The sequence below is a fragment of the Saccopteryx leptura genome, chromosome 3 (assembly GCF_036850995.1).
Source record: "Saccopteryx leptura isolate mSacLep1 chromosome 3, mSacLep1_pri_phased_curated, whole genome shotgun sequence".
NCBI classification, from domain to species: Eukaryota; Metazoa; Chordata; class Mammalia; order Chiroptera; family Emballonuridae; genus Saccopteryx; species Saccopteryx leptura.
The window spans coordinates 292,834,152-292,858,065 of NC_089505.1; the positions used below are offsets into that span (position 1 = coordinate 292,834,152).

The 23,914-nt window shown below is 37.7% G+C and overlaps 1 protein-coding gene across 1 annotated transcript in view; it reads right to left on the minus strand.

Annotated features, from left to right (window-relative positions):
• CNBD1 (cyclic nucleotide binding domain containing 1) overlaps positions 1-23,914 on the minus strand; it is a 342,163-nt gene that overhangs the window by 30,483 nt on the left and 287,766 nt on the right. The window contains exons 11-12 of the mRNA XM_066372735.1: positions 17,433-17,500; positions 11,621-11,718 (exon numbers count right to left, since the gene is read on the minus strand). Of these exons, the coding sequence (XP_066228832.1) occupies positions 11,621-11,718; positions 17,433-17,500 (166 nt within the window). The remainder of the gene's footprint in view (positions 1-11,620; positions 11,719-17,432; positions 17,501-23,914) is intronic.

The window sequence follows — 23,914 nt, forward strand, 5'->3', positions numbered from 1 at the left end:
TAGGACATTCTCAGTCACTGATTCTGAAGGGTGTGAGAATAAACGATGAGTTCTATGGTTACCCTTTCTGACAACGTTTTGTATTATTACTATTTTAATTCTTGTTTGAGACAAAACCAACTGCTTTAAGTATTAGTTGAACTAAGTGTTGCTGTCATATTTTTAAAGGTCATGGCATTAATGAGGAAAACATGGACAATCTAGATTGGGCTAAGGGTATTAAAAATGTAATTTGACTTTTATTTCAGAACCAAAAAACGATGTTTTTACAAAATGAGTTTTTAGATTGATGCCACTTAAAAATGCCTACCTTAATAAACAAGGAAAGTCTCAAGTGAACAACCTAACTTTACACTTTGAGATATAAAAGAAAGATCAAATGAAGCCCAAAGTTAGAAGGAGAAAGGAAGTAACAAGGATCAGAGTTGGAATAAATGAAATGGAGACCAAAAAAAAAAAAAGACAATAGAAAAGATCAATGAAACTAAAAACTGGTTCTTTGAAGAAAAAAAAGTAAAATTGACAAACCTTCTCCTAAAATCAACAAAAAAGAATAGATGATTCAAATAAATAAAATAAAAAATAAAACAGGGGCTATAATCTATACTCAGAGATACAGGATCATAAAATACTACTATGAACAATATGACATCAACAAACTTGATAATCTAGAAAAAATGTATAAATTTATAGAAACATGCAACCTACAAAGATTGACTCACTGTGAAATAAAAAATCTGAACAGATCAATTGCTAGTAAGGAGCTTGAATCAGGAATCAACCCTCCCCCCCCATGAACAAAAGTGTAGGACCAGATGTCTTCACTGGTGAATTCCATTATATAGTCAAGGAAGAATTAATGCCATCTCTTTTCCAACTCTTCCAAAAACTTAGAAGAGGGGTACCAATCCCATATTTCATGAGGCCAGAATAATGTTGATAACAAAGCCAAGCAAGGACACTACAACAAAAAGAAAATTACAGGCCAATATCTCCGAGGAACATAGACACAAAAATTTACAATAAAATATTAGCAAAACAAATTCAACAATACATTCAAAGATCATATATCATGATCAAGTAAGATTTATTCTGGGGATTTATGAATGGTTCAACATCTATGAGTCAGTCAATGTGATACACCACATTAATAAAATGAGAGATTAAAACCACAGGGTCATCTGAATCACTACAGAAAAAACGCTGGACAAAATTCAACATCCATTGATGATAAAAAAAAAAAAAAAGGTGGTACAGAGGGAACACACCTCAACATAATAAAGGAGCTTCAAGAGAAAGGACACGCAGAGTGAAAATGTCTCCAATGTACTTTAAAAAGAGTTTGAGATGAAGAGGGAAAAGAATAGGGTGGAATCATTTGGAAAAGTTGTGGCTGAGAATTTTCCAAAACTGATGACAGTTATAGACCTCTGGGTTCAAAAAGCTCTAAAACAAAATAGAATAAATAGAAATAAAACCAAAACCAAAGATAGACGCATCAAATAAAAATTGCTGAAAAGCAAAGACAAATAGACTCCTTAAAGTCCCAGGAGTTTATTTTGTGCATATTGATAAGATTTTGTTTTAAGATTTAAATGGAAATCCATAGAGGAGGGTAATTAACAAAGCAATTGTGAAGAACAAGTGGGAGATTTTACTCTACCGACAAATAAAAATTTATATATAATCTTCAAAAATTAAATCATTGCTGCATTAATACTTGATTGATAGACATTGTACCTATATTTTAAGAAATGGAGGCCTGAACAGGCACAGTGGATAGAACTTTGGAATGGGATGCAAAAGACCCAGGTTCAAAATCCCAAGGTCACCAGCTTGAGCGCAGGGTCATCTGGTTTGAGCAAGGCTCACTAGCTTGAGCCCAAGGTTGCTGGCTCAAGCAAGGGGTCACTTGGTCTGCTGTAACCCCCCAGTCAAGGCACATATGAGAGAGCAATCAATGAACAATCAAGGTGTCACAATGAAGAATTGATGATTCTTATCTGTCTCCCTTCCTGTCTGTCTTTCCCTAGCTGTCCCTCTCTCTGTCTCTGTCACACACACACACACACACACACACACACACACACACACACACACACACAAAGAAATAGAGAATACATAAACATAAGTATGTAGCCCAGTTGATTTATAACTAGGTGGCAGTGCAATTCATTAGGTGAAGAATGGTCTTATTGATTCAAGGAGTTGGGAAATTGGATAAACATGAAAAAATAAAATAAAAACAAAAACTTGATCCTAAATTCATATCAGAGACTAAAGTCAATTCTAGATCATTATAGATTAATTATGAAAGGTAAAACGATAGAGTGCTTAGAAGTAAACACAGGAGAATGAAGCACAGCTTGAGCAGGTAAGTGGGGAAGGGGGACAAGGTGAACTCAGATGAAGGCCCTTTATGGCAACACACTCAAGAACTTAGCTTCATTTAAAATTCTAATAAAAATACAACACAATTTTATGTTTAAGACTCTCAACAAAATGGGTATAGAAGGAAAATATCTCAACATGATAAAGGCCATATATGATAAACCATCAGCTAACATCATATTAAATGGCACTAAACTGAAGGCTTTCCCCCTTAAATCAGGAACAAGACAGGGTTGTCCACTCTCTCCACTCTTATTTAATGTGGTACTAGAGGTTCTAGCCAGAGCAATCAGACAAGACAAAGAAATAAAAGGCATCCATATCGGAAAAGAAGAAGTAAAGGTATCACTTTTTGCAGATGATATGATCCTATACATCGAAAACCCCAAAGAATCCACAAAAAGACTACTAGAAACAATAAGCCAATACAGTAAGGTCGCAGGATACAAAATTAACATACAGAAGTCAATAGCCTTTCTATATGCCAACAATGAAACAACTGAGAAGGAACTCAAAAGAATAATCCCCTTCACGGTTGCAACAAAAAAAATAAAATACTTAGGAATAAACATAACAAAGAATGTAAAGGACTTATATAATGAAAACTATAAACCATTGTTAAGGGAAATCGAAAAAGATATAATGAGATGGAAGAATATACCTTGTTCTTGGCTAGGAAGAATAAATATAATCAAGATGGCTATATTACCCAAAGCAATATACAAATTTAATGCAATTCCCATCAAACTTCCAATGACATTTTTTAAAGAAATAGAGCAAAAAATCATCAGATTTATATGGAACTATAAAAAACCCCGAATAGCCAAAGCAATCCTAAAGAAAAAGAATGAAGCTGGGGGCATTTCAATACCTGACTTCAAACTCTATTATAGGGCCACGACAATCAAAACAGCATGGTATTGGCAGAAAAATAGACACTCAGACCAATGGAACAGAATAGAAAGTCCAGAAATAAAACCACATATATATAGTCAAATAATTTTTGATAAAGGGGCCAACAACACACAATGGAGAAAAGAAAGCCTCTTCAATAAATGGTGCTGGGAAAACTGGAAAGCCACATGCAAAAGAATGAAACTGGACTGCAGTCTCTCCCCCTGTACAAAAATTAACTCAAAATGGATCAAAGATCTAAACATAAGACCTGAAACAATTAAGTACATAGAAGAAGACATAGGTACTCAACTCAGGGACCTGGGTTTTAAAGAGCATTTTATGAATTTGACTCCAATGGCAAGAGAAGTGAAGGCAAAAATTAATGAATGGGACTACATCAGACTAAGAAGTTTTTGCTCAGCAAGAGAAACTGATAACAAAATAAACAGAAAGCCAACTAAATGGGAAATGATTTTTTCAAACGACAGCTCAGATAAGGGCCTAATATCCAAAATATACAAAGAACTCATAAAACTCAACAACAAACAAACAAACAATCCAATAAAAAAATGGGAAGAGGATATGAATAGACACTTCTCCCAGGAAGAAATACAAATGGCCAACAGATATATGAGAAGATGCTCATCTTCTTTAGCTATTAGAGAAATGCAAATCAAAACGGCAATGAGATACCACCTCACACCTGTTCGATTAGCTGTTATTAGCAAGTCAGGTAACAGCAAATGTTGGAGAGGCTGTGGAGAAAAAGGAACCCTCATACACTGTTGGTGGGAATGTAAAGTAGTACAACCATTATGGAAGAAAGTATGGTGGTTCCTCAAAAAACTGAAAATAGAACTACCTTATGACCCAGCAATCCCTCTACTGGGTATATATCCCAAAAACTCAGAAACATTGATACGTAAAGACACATGCAGCCCCATGTTTATTGCAGCATTGTTCACAGTGGCCAGGACATGGAAACAACCAAAAAGCCCATCAATAGATGACTGGATAAAGAAGATGTGGCACATATACACTATGGAATACTACTCAGCCATAAGAAATGATGACATCGGAACATTTACAGCAAAATGGTGGGATCTTGATAACATGATACGAAGCGAAATAAGTAAATCAGAAAAAACCAGGAACTGTATTATTCCATACGTAGGTGGGACATAATAGTGAAACTAAGAGACATTTATAAGAGTGTGGTGGTTACGGGGGGGAGGGGGGAATGGGAGAGGGATAGGGGGTGGGGAGGGGCACAAAGAAAACAAGATAGAAGGTGACAGAGGACAATCTGACTTTGGGTGGTGGGTATGCAACATAATTGAACGACAAGATAACCTGGACTTGTTATCTTTGAATATATGTATCCTGATTTATTGATGTCACCCCATTAAAAAAATAAAATTATATATTAAAAAAAAAAAAAAAAAAAAAAAAAAAAAAAAAAAAAAAAAAAAAATAAAATTCTAATAATTAGGCAAGCACAACTGAATTGTGTCTGAAATGCCCCATTTTTATAAACTAGTCAAAATACTTCTAGGTCTGTGGGAAAATGCTGACCAGCATGAGTGAACCGCTGAAAAGACACAAGTGTTTTATTCGGATACATAGTCTTCTACAATTAGTTAACAAAATAATGTTAGCTTGTGCAAAGGAGAGGAATAGATGCCACTCTCTCAAGCAGCATCAGTGACCACATCATGACAGATACTTTAAAATAAAACGTTCATGATCGTTAGGATGGAGGAGAACTGCGTGGATTTTTGTGTCCTGTGCTACAGGGTTGCACACATGTGACTACCATTGTATGAGCATCTGTTCCCGCCCCAACAGACTGGAAGCTGGACTCGGCACCTTTTTCCACTCAGCATAAAAAATATTCACATTAAAGTCCTTAGTGAGTAATTGAAGATGTTAAAAAGAAACAGAATGCTGCCTTTAAAGCTGACATTGCAAACAATTCAAAGTTTAATTAGAAATGTGTGCTTTCTTCTAAGTTTGTCTGTAGCCACGCTTCCAAACTAGGGGTTTCTCCTTGGTCCACTGTGCTTTTTGTGCTGCTGGATCAATGTCTTTTCCTTTGATACCTTACACCCCATTACGCTCAGGTCCCCTGGATGTGGATCCAGACCTGTGCGCCAACTGGTGGCTGTTCCAGACCTTCCCCGCACTTCCTACTCCCACCAACCCTGAGAATCACGTCTCTCCTTCTCATTTATACATTTTCCAAACAAACAAACAAAATATCTACATCCCCTTCAAAAGACACCATCTGTAAATGTTTTGCAACTCCAGGATTTCCTTGCTATGCCCAGCACTCCACTGACCGCTGGCTTAGACTACTGTCCCATCTAGGGGATAAAGGTGCCTTGTCAGTGGCCTCTTCTGGTCTGTTGTCCCTTACCCATCCGATGACTTAGCTGTGAGGAAAGCCTCCACTCTTTTTATTTTTTTCAAGTGTACAATTCTATAATACATCATCTGTTTATTGCATTGTGTATTCTCTACTCAAAAGTCAAACCTCCTTCTGTCACCATATATTTTACTCCTTCACCCTTTTCTATCTCCCAACTCTTTTCTCTGGTAACCTCCATAGTGTTGTCTGTACCTATGATTTTCAGTTTTATCTCTAACTTATGAGTGAAATAATATGGTTGTTGACTTTTATTTTCTTACTCATTTAAAGATCCATCATGTTGTTGCAAATGGCAGAGTTTCATATTTTTTATGGCTGAGTAGTATTCCACCCTATATACCATATCTTTATCTATTGATGTTTCATCTTTTTCAAAATGCCTGAACTAGTTCCCCATCTATAAATATAAAAATAGATATTTATTTATTTTATTCATTTAAATTCATTGTATTAACATGGATTCAAGTATCCCACTCAATATAACACCCTCACAAACCACCCCCCTGTACCCCTTTAAACAACCTATAACCTCCTCTCCCTAACTCCCTGCCTCTTTCCCTCTGGGATTTATTGCCTGTTATCTGTAACTATGTGTTAAGTATATATAATTTCACTCATGCCTTCACCTTCTCTGATCCCATCCCCTCATAACCCTACACTCTGACTTCTGCCTCTATTCTATTCCTCAGTTCACTTTTCTCATTAGATTCCACATATAAGTGAGATCATAAGATATTTGTTTTTCTCTTCCTGGCTTATTTCACTTAGCACAATAATCTCCAGGTACATCCATTCTGTTGAAAAAGGTAAGATGGCCATGTAGTACTCTATTGTGTATGTGTACCACCACTTTTTAATCCACTCGTCTACTGTCAGATACTTAAGTTGTTTTTAGATCTTGGCTATTGTAAAAAATGCTGCAAGAAAATAGGGGTGTATATCTTCTTTTGAATCAGTGATTTTGTATTCTTAGGATATATTCTTAATAGTGGGATAGCTGGGTCAAAAGGCAGTTCCATTTTTAAATTTCTGAGGAAACTCCATACTGTTTTCCACAGTGGCTGCACAAGTCTGCATTCCCACCAGCAGTGCAGAAGGGTTCCCTTTCTCCACATCCTAGCCAGCATTTATTGTGTGTTGTTTTGTTAATGAGCGCCATTCTGACAGGTGTAAGGTGGTATCTCATCGTGGTTTTAATTTGCATTTCTCTGATGATTAGTGATGTTGAACATTTTTTCATATGCCTATTGGCCATCTGTATGTCCTTTTTGGAGAAGTGTCTATTCAGTTCTTTCACTCATTTTTAATGGGATTGTTTATCTTTCTGGTGTTGAATTTTAGAATTTCTTTATAAATTTTGGTTATTAACCCCTTATCAGACTATTGGCGAATATGTTCTCCCAATGTGTGGGTTGTCCTTTTCTTTTGCTAATGGTGTCTTTTGCTGTGCAAAAGCTTTTTAGTTTGATATAGTCCCCTTTGTTTATTTTCTCCCTTATTTCACTTACCCATGATGATAAATCAGCAAAAATATTGCTAAAAGAAATATCAGAAAGCTTACTGCTTATGTTTTCTTCCAAGATGTTTATGGTTTCGTGACTTATATTTAAGTCTTTTATCCATTTTGAGTTTAGTTTTGTGAATAGTGTAAATTGGTGGTCTAGTTTCATTTTTTTGCGTGTACCTGTCCAATTTTCTCAACACCACTTATTAAAGAAACTGTCTTTACTGCACTGTATGCTCTTACCACTTTTGTCAAATATCAATTGACTATAAAGGTGTGGGTTTATTTCTGGGCTCTCTGTTCTGTTCTATTGATCTGTATGCCTGTTCTTATGCCAGTGGCAAGCTGTTTTGATTACAATGGCCTTGTAGTATAACCTGATATCAGGCAGTGTAATATCTCCCACTTTAGTCTTCATTTTCAAGATTGCTGAGGCTATTCAGGTTCTTTTTTGGTTCCATATAAATTTGTGGGATTTTTGTTCTATATATTTGAAGTATGCCACTGGTATGTTCATAGGAATTACATTGAATCTTTAGAATACTTTGGGTAGTATAGACATTTTAATGAAGTTTACTCTTCCTAGCCATGAACACTGTATATGCTTCCATTTGATTGTAACTTCCTTGATTTCTTTTTTTAATGTCTTATAATTTATCAAGTACAAGTCTTCTACCTTCTTGGTTAAATTTACTCCTAGCTACTTTATTTTTTTGTTGTTCTTGCAATATTGAAAGTGATTATTTCCTTAATTTCTCTTTCAGAGAGTTTATTGTTGGTGTATAAAAATGCCAATGATTTCTGAATATAATTTTATACCCTGCCACCTTGCTGAATTCATTTATCAGGTCCAGTAGTTTTCTGACTGGGACTTTTGGTTTTTCTCAATACAGTATCATGTCATCTGCAAATGATAGTTTTACTTCTTCTTTTCCAATTTATATGCCTTTTATTTCTTCTTCTTGTCTTATTACTGTGGGTAGGACTTCTAGAATTATGTTGAATAAGAGTGATGAAAGGGGGCAGCCCTGCCTTGTTCCTGACCTTAAGGGACTTTTAATTTTTGCCCATTGAGTATGATGTTGGATGTCAGTTTGTCATAGATGACCTTTATTATGTTGAGGTATGTTCCCTGTATTCCCACTTTGTGGAGAGTTTTGATCATAAATCGGTGCTATATTTTATCAAATGCTTTTTCTGCATCTATTTATATAAGCACGTGATTTTTATTTTTCCTTTTGTTTATGTGATTAATCATATTGATTGATTTAAGAATATTGTACCAGCTTTGCCTCCCCAGAATAAATTCCATTTGATCATGATGTATGACTTATTTAATGTCTTGTTGGATCCAGTTTGCTAATATTTTGTTGAGAATTTTAGCATCTATGTTCATCAGGAATATTGGCCTATAGTTTTCTTTCTTTGTAGTGTCTTTACCTGGTTTTGAAATAAGGATAATGCTTGCCTCATAAAAGGAGCTCGGAAATCTTCCCATCTCTTGAATTTTTTGACCTAGTGTGAGAAGGATAGGTGTTAGTGTTTGTTCTTCTTTGAATATTTGGTACAATTTGCTAGTGAAGCCTTCTGGTCCAGGACCTTTGTTTACTGGGAGTTTTTTGATAACTGTTTCAAATTCATTTGTTGTAATCAGTCTGTTTAGGTTTTCTGATTCTTCCAGATTGAGTTTTGTATGATTGTATGTTTCTAGGAATTTATCTATTTCACCTAGGTTGTCCAACTTTTGGCATATAGCTCTTCATAGTATTTTCTTACAATCTTTTGTATTTCTGTGGTGTCAGTTCTTACTTCTACACTTTCATTTCTAATTTTATTTCCTTGAGTCCTTTCTCTTTTTTTCTAGATGACTTTGGTTAAAGGTTTATCAATTATGTTTACCTTTTCAAAGAACCAGCTATTGGTTTCATTGATCTTTTGTATATTTTTTAGCTTCTGTGTCATTTATTTCCATTCTGACCTTTATTATTTCCTTCCTTCTCCTTCTTCTGGGTTTTAATTGTTGCTCTTTTTCTAGTTCCTTGAGATACAGGGTTAAGTTCTTTATTTAAGCTTTTTATTGCTTCTTAAGGTATGTCTGTAATGTTATGAACTTCCTTCTGAGGACTGCTCTACTGTGTCCCATAAATTTGAAGTTGTTGTATATTCATTTTCATTTGTTTCAAGAAAATTTTTTATTTCTTTGATCTTGTTGTTAACCCAATCATTATTTAATAACATGCTATTTAGCCTCCAAGTGTTTAAGTGTTTTTTAGTTTTTCTATTGTAGTTGATTTCTAGTTTCATGCCATTGTGATTAGAGAAGATGCTTGATATAAAATCAATATTCTTAAATTTATTGAGACTCTTTTTTTGTCCTAACATGTGGTATATTCTAGAGAATGTACCATACGCACTTGGAAAGAATGTATATTCTGCTGGTTTGGGGTAAAAAGTCCTGAAGCTCAATTATATCCAGATGATCTAGTGTGTCATTTAAGGCAACTGCTTTTTTGTTATTTTTCTGTCTGGAGGATCTACGAATTGATGTTAGTACAGTATTAAAATTCTCTGCGGTTATACTATTGCTGTTGTTCTCGCCCTTTATGTTCATCAAAATCTGCTTTATATATATATTTACGTGCTCCTATATTAGGCACATAAATATTTACAATGGTTATATTCTCCTGTTGCATTGCTCCCTTTATCATTATGTATTGACCTTCTTTATTTCTTTCTATAGCCTTTCTTTTAAAGGCTATTTTGTCAGATACAAGTCTTGTTACCCCAGCTTTTTTTTATTTCCGTTTGCATGAAATACTTTTTACCATCCCTTCATTCTCAGTCCATGTGTATTTTTTGTTCTGAGGTAGGTCTCTTGTAGACAGCAAATGTACAGGTCCTGTTTTCTTATCTATGCAACTACCGTATGTCTTTTGATTAGAGCATTTAATCTACTCACATTTAAGGCTATTATTGATATGTACTTACTGATTGTCATTTTATTCTTTAAACCGACAATCCTCTTTTTCTCAATTTCTATTTTTCCTTTGTTCTTTTTCCAACAAGCCCTTTAATGTTTCTTGCAGGTCTGGTTTGGTTGTAATATATTCCTTAAGTTTTTATAGTCTGCGAAGGTTTTTATTTCTCCTTCAATTTTAAATAATAGCCTTGCTGGACAAAGAAGTCTTGGTTGTAGGGTCTTATTTTGCATTACTTTGAATATATCTTGCCAATCCCTCAAGTGTTTCTGTTGAGAAGTCAGATGTCATCCTTATGGGAGCTTCTCTGTAGGTAATCAACTGTTTTTTTTCTTGCAGCTTTTAGTATTCTTTCTTTGTCTCTTAACTTTGGCATTTTAATTATGATATGTCTTGGTGTAGGCCTCCTTGGGTTCCTCTTTAATGGGAATATCTGTGCTTGTCAAACTTGTGTGACTTTTTCCTTCATCAATTTAGGGAAATTTTGGGTATGATTTCTTCAAACAGGTTCTCTATCCCTTGTTTCATCTCTTCTCCTTCAGGAACCCCTATGATGCGAATGTTGTTTCTCTTCATGTTGTCACAGAGGTCTCCTAGAGTTTCCTTTGTCTTTTAGAGCCTCTTTTCTTTTTGCTGTTTTTCTTCTTTGCTTTCATTTATCTTGTCCTCTAAATCATTGATTCAATCCTCTGCTTCAACCAGCTTGCTGTTGATTCCCTCTAGTGCAGTCTTTATTTCTGATATCATATTAGTTGTCATTTCTGGCTGGTTCTTTTTTATGATTTCAATGTCTTTTTTGATGCTTGCTAGCTCTTTCTTTAGGTGCTCATTATGTTTAAGCACTGTTCCGCTAAGATCCTTGAGAATCTTAAAAATCATTATTTTAAACTCTTTATCTGGAAGTTTAATTACTTCCATTTCATTTAGTTCTTTTACTGGGGATTTTGCTTGTTGATTCATTTGGGTCATATTTCTTTGCCCATTTTGTCTGTGTATTAGGTAGCACTGTTTGACTTTGAAATTTTTGTGGTCTTTATGAGAAAGATGGTCTTTGTGGTACTGACCTTTAGGCCACCTGTTTTTCTTGTTCCAGGAATGCTTCTTGAGGGTACTATTTTCCCTCCTATTGCATGTGAATATTGAATGCAGTTGGTTTTTTTGTGGATATGATTATGCCTTCAGGCTGGCTTGCTCTAAGGGTCAACCTTGATCATGTGTGTTACACACTGTGCAATGTTTGCCCCGTTGGGTGTATTTATTCTCTACAATATCCGGTGTCTGTTATACTTCTTTGGGTGTGCTGCTTGTCTAGGTAACTGAGTCTAGAGTTGGTGCTGTCTGTCCCTCTCTACCAGTTGTGTTTGTTCTAGATCTTCTTGGTTTGGCATCAGCTGTTGTTTTTAATGCACTGTGGGCTACCTGTCTGCAGCTACCACTCTTTCCCCTGTTTGTGTCTGCGTTTTCTGTGCCTGGGTATTATCGGAGGGGCCAATCTTTGTATAAGGATCAGCTTCCTCCTGTTTAGAGATGACAATAGCTCCATAAAAGTTCCAAACTTCATAAGATTTGTCTCCACTTTTCAGCTGTTCCTCCTCCTCTTACATCTGCCTGGTCTTCCCACAGAGCCTTCTGTACAATGACTATAGTGTGGGCTTAGACTGGCCTCACCCAACCGAACCTTCTACAGTGTACACTTGGTGGTTTAAGGCAGCTGAGGTTAGAAATACAATGTTAGTGAAACCCCCTACTTCAAGGGTCTCTTGGTCAGGAGCTCAGTATGAAAAATGTGGCCCCTACTCCAGAGCCTAATCCATCAGCCACTGCTGGGTACTGAAATTTTATTTCTCCCCTCAATGTGAGAAGCACTTTTAGATCAAGTTTGGCAAAAGTTCCCTCTGCAGAAGTTTTTACAGCTGGTGAGACCCTGGTCTCAGGGAGGATGACTGAGATAGTCCTCTTCTGGGACTGACTGTGCCCCTCCAGAAGGTGGCGATGCCCCTCGTTCAGATCCAACAATTTATTTAACAAGGCTCACAGGGACCCACATGTTAAATATCCATGTTCCAAGCCTCTCTACCTTCCCCTTGTGGAATCTAGCCCAGGAGAGCAGGAGATCCAGCACCCAACCAGTTGACTATGAAGCTTCACCCTATCCAATGCACATGAACCACTGTGCTGGTGCTGATTACCAGAGAGCTGAACTTACCTCAGCTGGGCCAGGTGTGAGGAGCTCTTCTTTAGGATACCAGTCTAGCAAGGCTTGATAGGTCCTGAGCCAATGCTCTCCAAGCTGGCCACTGGATATGCCACCCCTAGGCCTCTCTGGCAAGAACCCAAAGCAGACCAGTGGGCGACAGGCAGTGCCTGTGACTGGCACTAAGCAACCTTCTTGGAGCTATAAGCAATCCAGGGTTCGTGGCTGCCTCTGCTGGCCTCAGGTGCACATGGAAATACCAAGCTGCACACCTACACTGGGCTTTACCCATTCTGGGCCTGGGTAAAGGTATGCTTAAAGGGCAAAGGTTCCCTGCATCACACCTCCTGCAGCCTCTGTTGGCTCCATTTTTAGCTCAGCCACTGAAAACTTCTAGTAGAATCTAAAGCCTGTGGCAATTCAGGGATTATGAAGGGTGATGGGTGCGCTCTGCCCTTTAGTCCCAGGGGTCAGTCTGTCCAGACTTTTTCCTCAGACCTCAGTACAGTGTGGCCTCAGAAGTCCAGTGGGTATGACCTCTGAGACCCAGAGATGTGGTCTGCCTGCACTCCGGACAGTTTCTACTGAGTATCCCTTGAGGCAGAATTGACAGTCTTAGATTCAGGAGCATGTGTAGGAGAGCTTCAGCCTCAACACCAGAAAACTGAATCACTCAAGTGTCACCTGCTTTCTGGCCTCTAAGAATGATCCAGTCTCCATGAATGGGATAGGAGAGACTCCTGAGAATGAAGTAGTTTTTTTTTCCCAGGTTGATGTCTCTCAGAGAAGACTGCTCCACCCAAAAAGATGGCAACTACAGTATTGGAGAACCACTCAGTACAGAGGTTCCGGTGGCCATCCCCCACTGTCTTTTTCTGGACCTCCCACTTTACACTCTCTTCATGCACCTCTGTTCCTCTTCACCGAAGCCCCAGGTATGTGGCTGTGAACAAGATTTTCTATGCAGGCCCTTTAAGACAAAACCTTTGTCTCTGAGAGCTCCATCTCTTTCTCGCAGACAGAAACGCAGCTTTCTTCACCTCCAGTGCTGTGTGGGTGCCTCTTCTTGGCTTTGGGGCTTTAGGCTGGGCCCCACACCTCTCAGGGAAATCCTCCCCCTAGTGAGAGTCTCTCCAAACCCTCAGCTGTTACTTGCTCTTGAGAGTGGGGCAACCTTTTCCACATCTCCAACCTCAGTGTGGCTTCTTCTGTGATCCTTGGTTATAGACTCCTCTTTGTTTAGTCCAAAGTTCATTTTTCAAGATGATTATTCTTAAATTAAGTTGTAATCCAATTTAATCCTGGGAGGTAGCAGTTGGAACTTCCGCCTACTCCATCGCCATCTTGGAATCCACCGAAAGCCTCCTGTCTTAACTCTGGGTTTTCCCTCCCAGTCGTGTCAGGCAAAGTCATACTTGTGTCAGCAGGGCTCAGTATTAGTATGCCGAATTCCTGGAATATGCAATGATTAGTGCTACAGAAGGAGAGGTTTTGAGGTGAGCTCAGAAGTTCAATCCTGACATACCTGCTACATGGCATCCTCAGAGCCAGAGTCCACTGACCACAAGTATCTTTATGTGTACTCCCTCCACGTTAGCCCCACCTTTGCATTTCTGCTCTACTCTAAACCTCTCTACTTCCATGAGCTGACTTCTCTAGGACAAGAGTATAGTCTCTACCCTTTAAACAACTCTGATAAATGACTTCCTGTTTTTACTTCCCAGAGGTTTGGAAAAACTTTGTTTTATTTACAAAATCTTCTTCATGTCTCAAGGGATCTCATGACCTCTACAAAGAGGACCACCACACCAGAACTGAATGAGTGGGCAGTTGTGGTGCCCATGGAAACTTGAAGGTCAGTGTCCCCCTGTGGCCCAGCACTTAGACCTCAGGTGGCTGAGCACATATTAGTAATTCATGAATGGTCCACTCTGGACTGATAACTTATGTTTAAGTCCCCTACTCCATTTCATCCACAGAAGACAGGCCTTATTACCTCTAATCTTCATTCTTCTGAATCAGCTTTACTGAGAGACAGAGAGCAGGAAAGAGATTTTGATTTTAATGAATTCAAGGTACTTTCAGAAAAGCTAATTTATAAATTGCTCTTGAAGTGACTATCTCTAGGTGGTTCTAGTGTTTCATCTATATCATCTTATCAAAAGGCTTACTACCAAGTCAAGAATTTTAATATACATGCAGGAGTCTTTTATTACCTGTCTTTTTGACTTACAATCAGAATCTTGTATCTTAATCTTTTTTTATTGTTTTTTTTTTTTTTTTTTTTACAGAGAGAGAGAGAGTCAAATAGAGGGACAGATAGGGACAGAGAGACAAGAATGGAGAGAGATGAGAAGCATCAATTATTAGTTTTTCATTGTGACACCTTAGTTCAGGAGTCGGAAACCTATGGCTCATGAGCCAGATGTGGCTCTTTTGATGGCTGCATCTGGCTTGCAGACAAATATTTAATAAAAAAAAATAATAACGTTAAAAATATAAAACATTCTCATGTATTACAATCCATTCATTTCTTACTACTCATGTTCATGGTTGCAGGTGCTGGAGCCAATCACATCTGTCCTCTAGGACAACACCAAATTTTTATTGGATAATGCGTAATATACATGGGTCGTTGTATGGCTATCATGGAATTACATTTTAAAATATGTGGCGTTCATGGCTCTCTCAGACAAAAAGTTTCCCGACCCCTGCCTTAGTTGTTCATTGATTGCTTTCTCATATGTACCTTGACCGTGGGGCTACGGCAGACTGAGTAACCCCTTGCTCGAGCCAGTGACTTTGGGTCCAAGCAGGTGAGCTTTGCTCAAACCAGATGAGCCCACGCTCAAGCTGGCAACCTTGAGGTCTCGAACCTGGGTCCTCCTCATCCTAGTCCGACACTCTATCCACTGTGCCACTGCCTGGTCAGGCTTGTATCTTAATCTTATCTACTTTCCAATTCATAATATTCTTACAGTAACACAAACAGGTGTCCACCTTACATAATCCTAGGACTGGTCTTGCAAATGATTTTCTAATCTCTTTCATTTTTATACTTCATGGATGCTACTCCTGAGCATCTCAGTGACACAAATCCATGTCACTGGCATTACATCCAGATACGTTTCTCTATTTTTGTGTAGCTTTTAATCTCCCCAAATAATTCTACCACTCAGTTGATGATCAATTACACAAGAGGGTACTTTATCCAGGCAATGCTACCCTATAGGTGACGTCCACCATGGACATCTCATTACAATCCTGGAAAGGTTTAACTGTCTTAAGAAACCAGTTTCCTGTTGTGTTTCAATTCCATATCCACTGCCAACATCAAACTTCAGAACAAAATTTTTTCATTCCTTCTCTCAGACATAAAATGGTATATACATTTGGCCCCTTATTTGAGTCTCTTAGTATTAAACTGTGTACTTGGCAAATGCTCATCTCACAACGTCACTCTTCTACAAAGTCACATGCCAACAACCATCATGGTTTGTGTCGTTTGGCAACTTCAGTGAGGAAATGCTCTGGTATCACTTTCCTCATGATGATTTCATTCAAAATGGACCTGAGAGCTGCACCTTCACTTCCAAACCCCAGATGAGTTCTCAAAATACAACCCAGATGTCATCCCCTTTTGGGGACCTTTCTTTACCACACTTTAGTCTTAAAGAGGGTTTCAACCTGTGTTCAAATTCAACGATAAAGAAGCATCAAAGTGACATGTGAATTTATCAAAGGGTTTTGTGGGGGAAAGCAGGGAGGGCAAGCACAAAGCACCCCCCTATAAACACATCAGTCTTTAATAATTCCCTTCAGGGTTTTGGACCTCAAAGACCCTGTTTGGTCAAACTGTCAACCCGTTTCCTCTTCCCTTGGACTTGGCTACCATTTTGTTATATCACACATCATAGACTGCCACCTCTACAAAAACCCACTGCAGACATGTGGCCGGGGGCTCTTTGGGATATAATTGCTCTTTATGCAAAGCAATATCATCTGGCCATCAGGCTTTGTTCAGACCTGCTAGAATGTTAGTGACTTGAATTTTCTCCATGTTCTTCATTATATCATAAAATTGCTCAAGATTTTCTTCGTATTTCTGTTTGTTATTCAATATTCTAGCATAAACTAACTAAATAGTCTAATGCAGACCTCTATGCATTGTATAACCTAATATAGAAACAAGTTTTATAGAGATCAGCGTAAGGTATACTTATTGTAACTATGAGGAATGCTTTATTATCATAAGAAGAACATGTACAACTAAAAAATAATGATTCATGGCTTTAAACATCTGTTTAAATGTTTGTACTTAAAAATGTAAAACCCTTTTACTCTTTTCATTGTGGTGAAAGCACTTCCCATAAGATTTACCCTCTTAACAGACTTGAGTGTATAATAATGTATTGTTATCTATAAGCACAATGTTGTACACTAGATCTCTAGAACGTATTACTCTCCATAACTGAGACTTTATATTCATGGATTAGCAACTTCCCATACCCCTCCTCCATGAGCCTAATTTATATACCTCAGATAAGTGGAATCATTCTGTATTTGTCCCTATGTGACTGGCTTATTTTATTTACCATAAGATCCTCAAGGTTCATCTATGTTGCACATATTGCTAGTATGCAAAAGAATGAAATTGGACTCTTATCCCACAGCATACACAAAAGTCAAGTCACAATGGAATAAAGGCCTAAAACTATAAAATCCTAGGAGAAAATAACACATGACATTCTGCTTTGTAAGGCTGATTATATGGTATACTTTTATTGAGACAGGCTAGGAAAGTCTTTGTAGTCTGTTATAAAACAGCATGTTACCAAATATATTACCATAAGTAATATTACAACACATGAGTAAGTAGATGGATCATTTACAACTTACACAAGTATCTTATTCTACTCTATTCTAGAGAGTAGATAATATTATAGGCTTGCTTATAAAATTAACATGTAATAGATTTTTTTTGCATTGAATTACCATGAACAGTGACAGTTATTATAACTTGAATATTTTACTTACATCTGTCAGATGGTCAAAAGTTGGTTTAGCTGTCTGGAGCATAAGTTGTTGGGTCACTGGATCTAATTCTAAAGGAAAGCCAAAGAAAACATTTAGAATCTCATCAACAGTAATAAAAATAGGTCAAAAATAGAGAAGTTGCTCATCTTATCTTATATTTTGATATAGGAGATAAAATTGAATTTCTTCCAATAATAAAATTGATTCATTGATACTTCTTCCTAAATTCACAAAGACACCCAAATCATCACACAGAATTTTAGTATAACCATTTATCTAATGCATATAATACCTAATTTCATAATCAAAAACTATAAATGGTTTAGTACTTAACATGTAGCAGACATTATTGGTTACCTACTCCAAAGCATTACTTTATCCCTGACCAGACACTTACCTCAACAGAGAGTAAAAATACCAGATATTTGCTTTTTTATTTTTCCAAGACCCTAAATTCCTAAGGCCTAGGCAGGTCACCAAAACTAAAACAGTCATAACTTATCCAAATGGCACATTTGAGGGTAAGAAGAGAATATCCACAATCTTCTTGATCTTCTTAGCTGATAGAGCACACCAGAAACTTTTGCCAATGGGATTTAGGAGATGATGTGTGGAGGGGGGACTTTGGTGAAAATCTAGATTCCAATACTTCAAAGACGGGCAACTACCCTCTATGTTTTGGACAAGGCTGAGCTGCATCACAGGGTCTGCAGCATCATGGACATATGAAGGGACAAGATGAATGACTCTGGCCAACACATGGAGGTCAGCTGCGTGACAAGACCAACAGAACCAGAGTCCTTGCTGACCACCACAAAATAATTTGCTTTTTTTATATAGTTAATAGCTTTATCCTTTTAATTGGCTCTTTTTTTACTAGCATAAAAAGCATTCTAAATAACATATTAATAAATATTAACACATAATTAAATTTGAGATCCTGGAATTTTGTGCACAACCCCTGCAATTATTAACCTGTTCTATTCATTCTTCCTCCTTAGGCTTATGTAACCTTCATGTGCTCTTCTTTTTCCTCAGTATTGGGCTATATGAGAAATCCACTAATGTTTTTAAGGTAAAGATGTTTATTTCAAAACATGCTACATGACATGACATCAGTAAAACTATTAACCAATCTTATAGTCTACTTTAAAAGTATATTCATGAAAAATCATGATATAACATCATATCTTGAAGACTGCTCCAAATAACAGAATACAAGAAGCAGAGGGGTAATTTATCACTAAACCTCATTTGATTGTAATGATAGGAATACATTCAAGCCAACTAAAGTTAAAAAGACACGTGCCTGAAAAGGACCTACAAAACAATACAGTGGACCCTAACGACACAGCACACAGAATGAGATCAGAGATCAGGAAGAGGAGGCCGGGTGTTGGCCCTGTGCCTGGTCCTGCAGGGTCTTTCTCATGCCCTCTTCCACATCTGCTCATGTCCTCATGGCCTTGATTCACAGAACAAGCTCACATAATCCTGTAATGCAGGAAACTACCAGCTGGCCCCAGTATTTGTAAGTTTATGTATTTAGAAAAGGTCATTGGCTTGTCCAAACCCATGAATTTGTTTGCATCAGGTTAAAAGTATATCTTTGGTCTAAATGAATAACATGGAAAGAAAAGCTCTCTTCTAGGATGTAAATAGGACATGAAAAACTCACATAATCATCTCATTGTAGGTTCTAAATGTAGCCTCTGCTATTGTTTTTGTTGTTGTCATTAACATAGGGAAGAACCCAAAATTGTATGAATTTTCCCTTGATTTTTCTTTCTTTTTTTTTTACAGAGACAGAGAGTCACAGAGAGAGAGAGAGAGAGAGAGACAGACAGACAGACAGGAACGAAGAGAGATGAGAAGCATCAATCATTAGTTTTTCATTGCAACACCTTAAGTTGTTCATCAACCACTCTCTCACATGTGCCTTGACCATGGGGCTACAGCAGACCGAGTAACCCCTTGCTCGAACCAGCGACCTTGGGTCCAAGCTGATGAACTTTCCTCAAACCAGATGAGCCCACACTCAAGCTGGCAACCTCGGGGTCTCGAACCTGGGTCCTCCGCATCCCAGTTCGACGCTCTATCAACTGTGCCACCGCCTGGTCAGGCTTTCCTTGATTTGATGGGTGTAGAAAGAATAAGAATATCATTGTGGTGACAGATGATATAGCATTTAATAGTCACATTTTTCACACCAACTATAGATTACCCAAATTACAATTTTGCATTTAATTAGTAATTTATATCAGAGAAAGAAATAATAAGGCTAAGTAAATCAATGTTAAGAAGCAGTTGTGGTGTGCTTATAACATTAACTTTTGATAAGGCTTTAACTTTTAAATTGTATTTGAATAGCAAAAAAGAAAAAAATAGTCTGGCGGTGAGTGGTCATTTCATAGGCAGATTTTATTTGGAATGGGTGACCTCTCTCACCTCAAGCCAAGGCAACAGACAGAAATTCAAAGTGAGGAGACCCCATCTCTGAGCAGCAGTCACCTCCGACAAACAAAACCATCCCTTCCATTTCTAACAATGCTTTAAGAAATTTCTAACAATGCTTTAAGAAATGCCCAGGTGGGTGCAGAAAGGCTGTGTGACTCCATTTCAGTAATTATGAGAGCCATACAAAGATGACCGTTCCCCTTCCTTTGTAACTTCAGAGAGAGTTCAAGAGGGACAGAGGGAAAAGTCACGTCAGACATGTGATCCAAATGGTCCTGCCGTTCATGAGCTTTACTGAGGAAGAATGCCCTTGGCAGGTGACACATTTATTATAGTGCTTACGAGGAGCTCCGAAACTGCAGCAATGGTGACAGAAATGCTATTGCACCTGTGTTTGCTGAACAGAAAAATGGGAAAACTAAGGATTTCTTTAAAACATGAGTATGTAATGTTTCTCATTTATTCTAAAAATATGGTGAAATATTATATATTGATCCATTTTTTAATATTAAGTTAACTTTAAATTTCTGGAATAAACAAAACTTGTTTGTGGTAAATAATCCTCTGTATATATTTTTAGATTCAGTATACTAACATTGTGTTACAATTTTGCATGTATGCTTATTTATGAGATTGTCTTGTAAGTCGTTGTTTTTTTTTTCTCGTAATGTCCTGGTCATGTTTTAGTGTAAAGGCCAATTGAAGAGGTTTAGGAGTGTTCCACCACCTGCTCTTTAGAAGAGCTCATGCAGGAGTCACCTATGTCTTCCTTAAATGTTTACTAGAATTCACAGATGATCAAACTAAACAGGCTTTTAGGGGAAGGTTTCGAATGATGTAATTCAGTTCCTTTACTTGACTGAAAAATATTTACATTTTCTATTTCTTTTTTGTGCAAATTTGCTACCAATTTGACTTTCTAGGAGGTAGTCCATTTTATCTAAAGAGTCAAACTCATTGGCATATAATGGCTTGTAAGAGTTTCTCGTGCTTTTGCACATGAGCATTTGTAGTGCTCTCTCCTGTTCATATCTAATATGATAGCAGTTCCTTCCTCCCTCCCTCTCTCTTAGTCCTTCTCTCTATCTGTCTTGTTCTCCCCCCACCCCTAGGAATCATTCCAGAGCTGTCCCAATTTACTTTCTTGTTTTCAGAACCACACTGTGATTTTCCTGGTCATATCCATGTCAGACTTTTTTCTAAGCACTGAATTCTGTTTTTATTATTTTCCTTTGAATTATTTTATTTAAATCCATTTTCTTTTTCCCAACACCTTGAAGCAGGGAATGAGCTCCTTGATTTCATCCCTTCTGTTTTTTCCTTTGGAGCTACTACATTTTCCTCTAAGCATAATGACTTGAAGTTACAATCAGCCAGTGTGGCATGTAATTAGTATTTTCCCTTCAATAAAGGTTGAAACATGTTTCTATTTCCACTGTATTTGTCCTTAACCATTGCTTTTTAGAAATATTTGTCTTTATTTACAAACATGTTGAACTTTCCTAATTATCTATTTCTTTTATTTCTGAATTCACCTTCTTAAGGATCACATCCTTGAAATTTGGTGAAATATACCACATAAGAGCACAGGATTAGTTTTTCTAAATGCCAGATGTTCCTACTGATATTTTTACTGAGGTAGAATTTTCATACTATAAAATTAACCACTTTCAACATTTTAAAAGTATATAATTTGGTGTTTTATAACATATTCACACTTTGGGCAGCCATCATTGCTGTCTAATTCTGGAATGTGTTCATCCCTCGAAACAAGTGCTAACCTATTAGCATTCATTCTCCATGCTCCCCTCCCCCCACTAATCTACTTTCTGTCTCTATAGATTTTCCTATTCTAGATACTCCATACAAATAGAATCATACAATATGTAGCTTTTTATGTCTATTGTTTATACTAACATAGTGCTGTCAAAGTCCATCATGTTGTAGCATAAATCAGTACTTCATCACTGATTCGGATAGTTTTTGTGTGAATTTCTGAGGATTTTCTATATATGCAATAATGTCATCAGAAATGAAGGATTGGATCAATTCTTCCCTTCCAAGGAAAGGAAACATAGGCAACGTTTCCTTGCCTATGTTTTCCGGAGGAAATCTCCACCTATGAGGCTGCAGGCACCACAGGATGCCCACCAGCACTGCCAGAATGTTCCTTTGCTAGGACACCTGCAATTTTACCACCATAAGAAATTTCAGGAGTCTAACACAAGACAATCCAGACAATCTGCAGAAATGAAAAGTGACCTATGGCCACAGAAGATCCTATAAAGCAGTGGCTCTCACAGCGTGCTCCTCAGATTAGCAGCATAAGTTCCAGCAGGGTCCTAGCTAGAACTACGTGTGTTTGGCCTGACCTAACAGTGGCACAGTGGATAAGAGTGTCAAACTGGGATGCAGAGGACCCAGGTTCAAAGCCCTGAGGTCGCCGGCTTGAGTGGGGGCTCACTATCTTGAGCGCAGGGTCACTAGCTTGAGTGTGGGATCATAGACATGACCGCATGGTTGTTGGCTTCAGCCCAAGGTCACTGGCTTGAGCAAGGGGTCACTCGCTCTGCTGCAGCCCCCCCCCCCAGTCAAAGCATATATGAGAAAGCAATTAGTGAACAACTAAGGAGCTGCAATGAAGAATTGATGCTTCTCATCTCTCTCCCTTCCTGCCTGTCTGTCCCTCTCTCTGTCTCTCACTCTGTCTCAGTCACACACACAACAAAAAAAAGAACTATGTGTGTTTGGACCTCAACCAGACTCACTGAATTGAAACCCTGATTGTGGAGGTTAGAAACTGACATGCTCAAGAGAAAGAGAGAGAGAGACACGGTCACAGGGAACACTAATGCCACTCACTCAAAGTCAGCTTGCTGCACTCACTGCCCATGTGGACAGCACCTCCTGGGCTGGGCTCACATCGCTGGCCACCTTTTGGGACTACTGGAAGCCCAGCAGACCCCTCTCTGTGGGGTCTGTCTTGAAAATTCGTGGTAGGTGTCTTGGGGCTAGAAGAAAAAACAGACCTACAGTGTCCAGTACCCAGGTCCCTGAGGGCAGGGACAGCTTTCACAGTGCAGGGTTTCCAGGGAAATGAAGTTTCTTCATTTTAACAATACACTAGAAACAGCTTGTGAAATGGAATCCAAAACACTAAATACTAAATTACAGAAAATAATTCTTTAATGGGAAAATAGTTGTGTACTTTCATTATATTGTTAACTTTTGTTACCAGAAGTTTTGAATAAAACTAAAAGTATAAAATATGTAACAATGGGAACTGTGATGTTTAATTAATTAATATTATTAGTATATGTCTTCTGTTACATGGTCTCATTTTCAAGTGTGCATGTGGTAGACACATTAAAATAGAATAGCAAAAACAAAACAACAAGCACAAGGATAGAAGAGATCTGACTATATGACAAATATAAGATACACATTTTATATCAGCAATGGCTAAGCTGTTTAGGTTCACCACATAAAATTGAAGGGATATAATTCAATCAGAATGCAAAATTCACCCAGTTACATCACAAACCAAGGACGCTGGATATTAAAAATAAAACAATCCTTCAAGTGAATGAAAGCTCAAATCATTTAAAAATACAGCTACAGAGAAGTAAAGTAGCAAGAAACTCAAGAGTGAAAACATAGTGTCTCCTAGAATATTATGCAAGTTCAGATTTTTCTAGGTAATTGTACCCTAGAAAGTTTGGTCACACATGCCCTTGGAAAATGGTTGCTTGAATGGGATCACACTGATGGATGTCTGTGAAAGTCTCAGACACAGGCGTGTCTAAATAAAGTCACCTGTGCACACCGCCCCCCTTGGCTGACATTTGAGAAGCAGGAGCCTAGCCATCTTGGTTAACCAGAGCAATATGCTGATTAACAGCTAGCTTTTGTTAATTTTACTTTCTGCTTTTGCACAGATGCTATTTTGTCCTAGTTTAAATATTTATAAGGAACACATATAAAATCACATGATGTATCAGAGGAATTGGAATGTTATAAGAAAA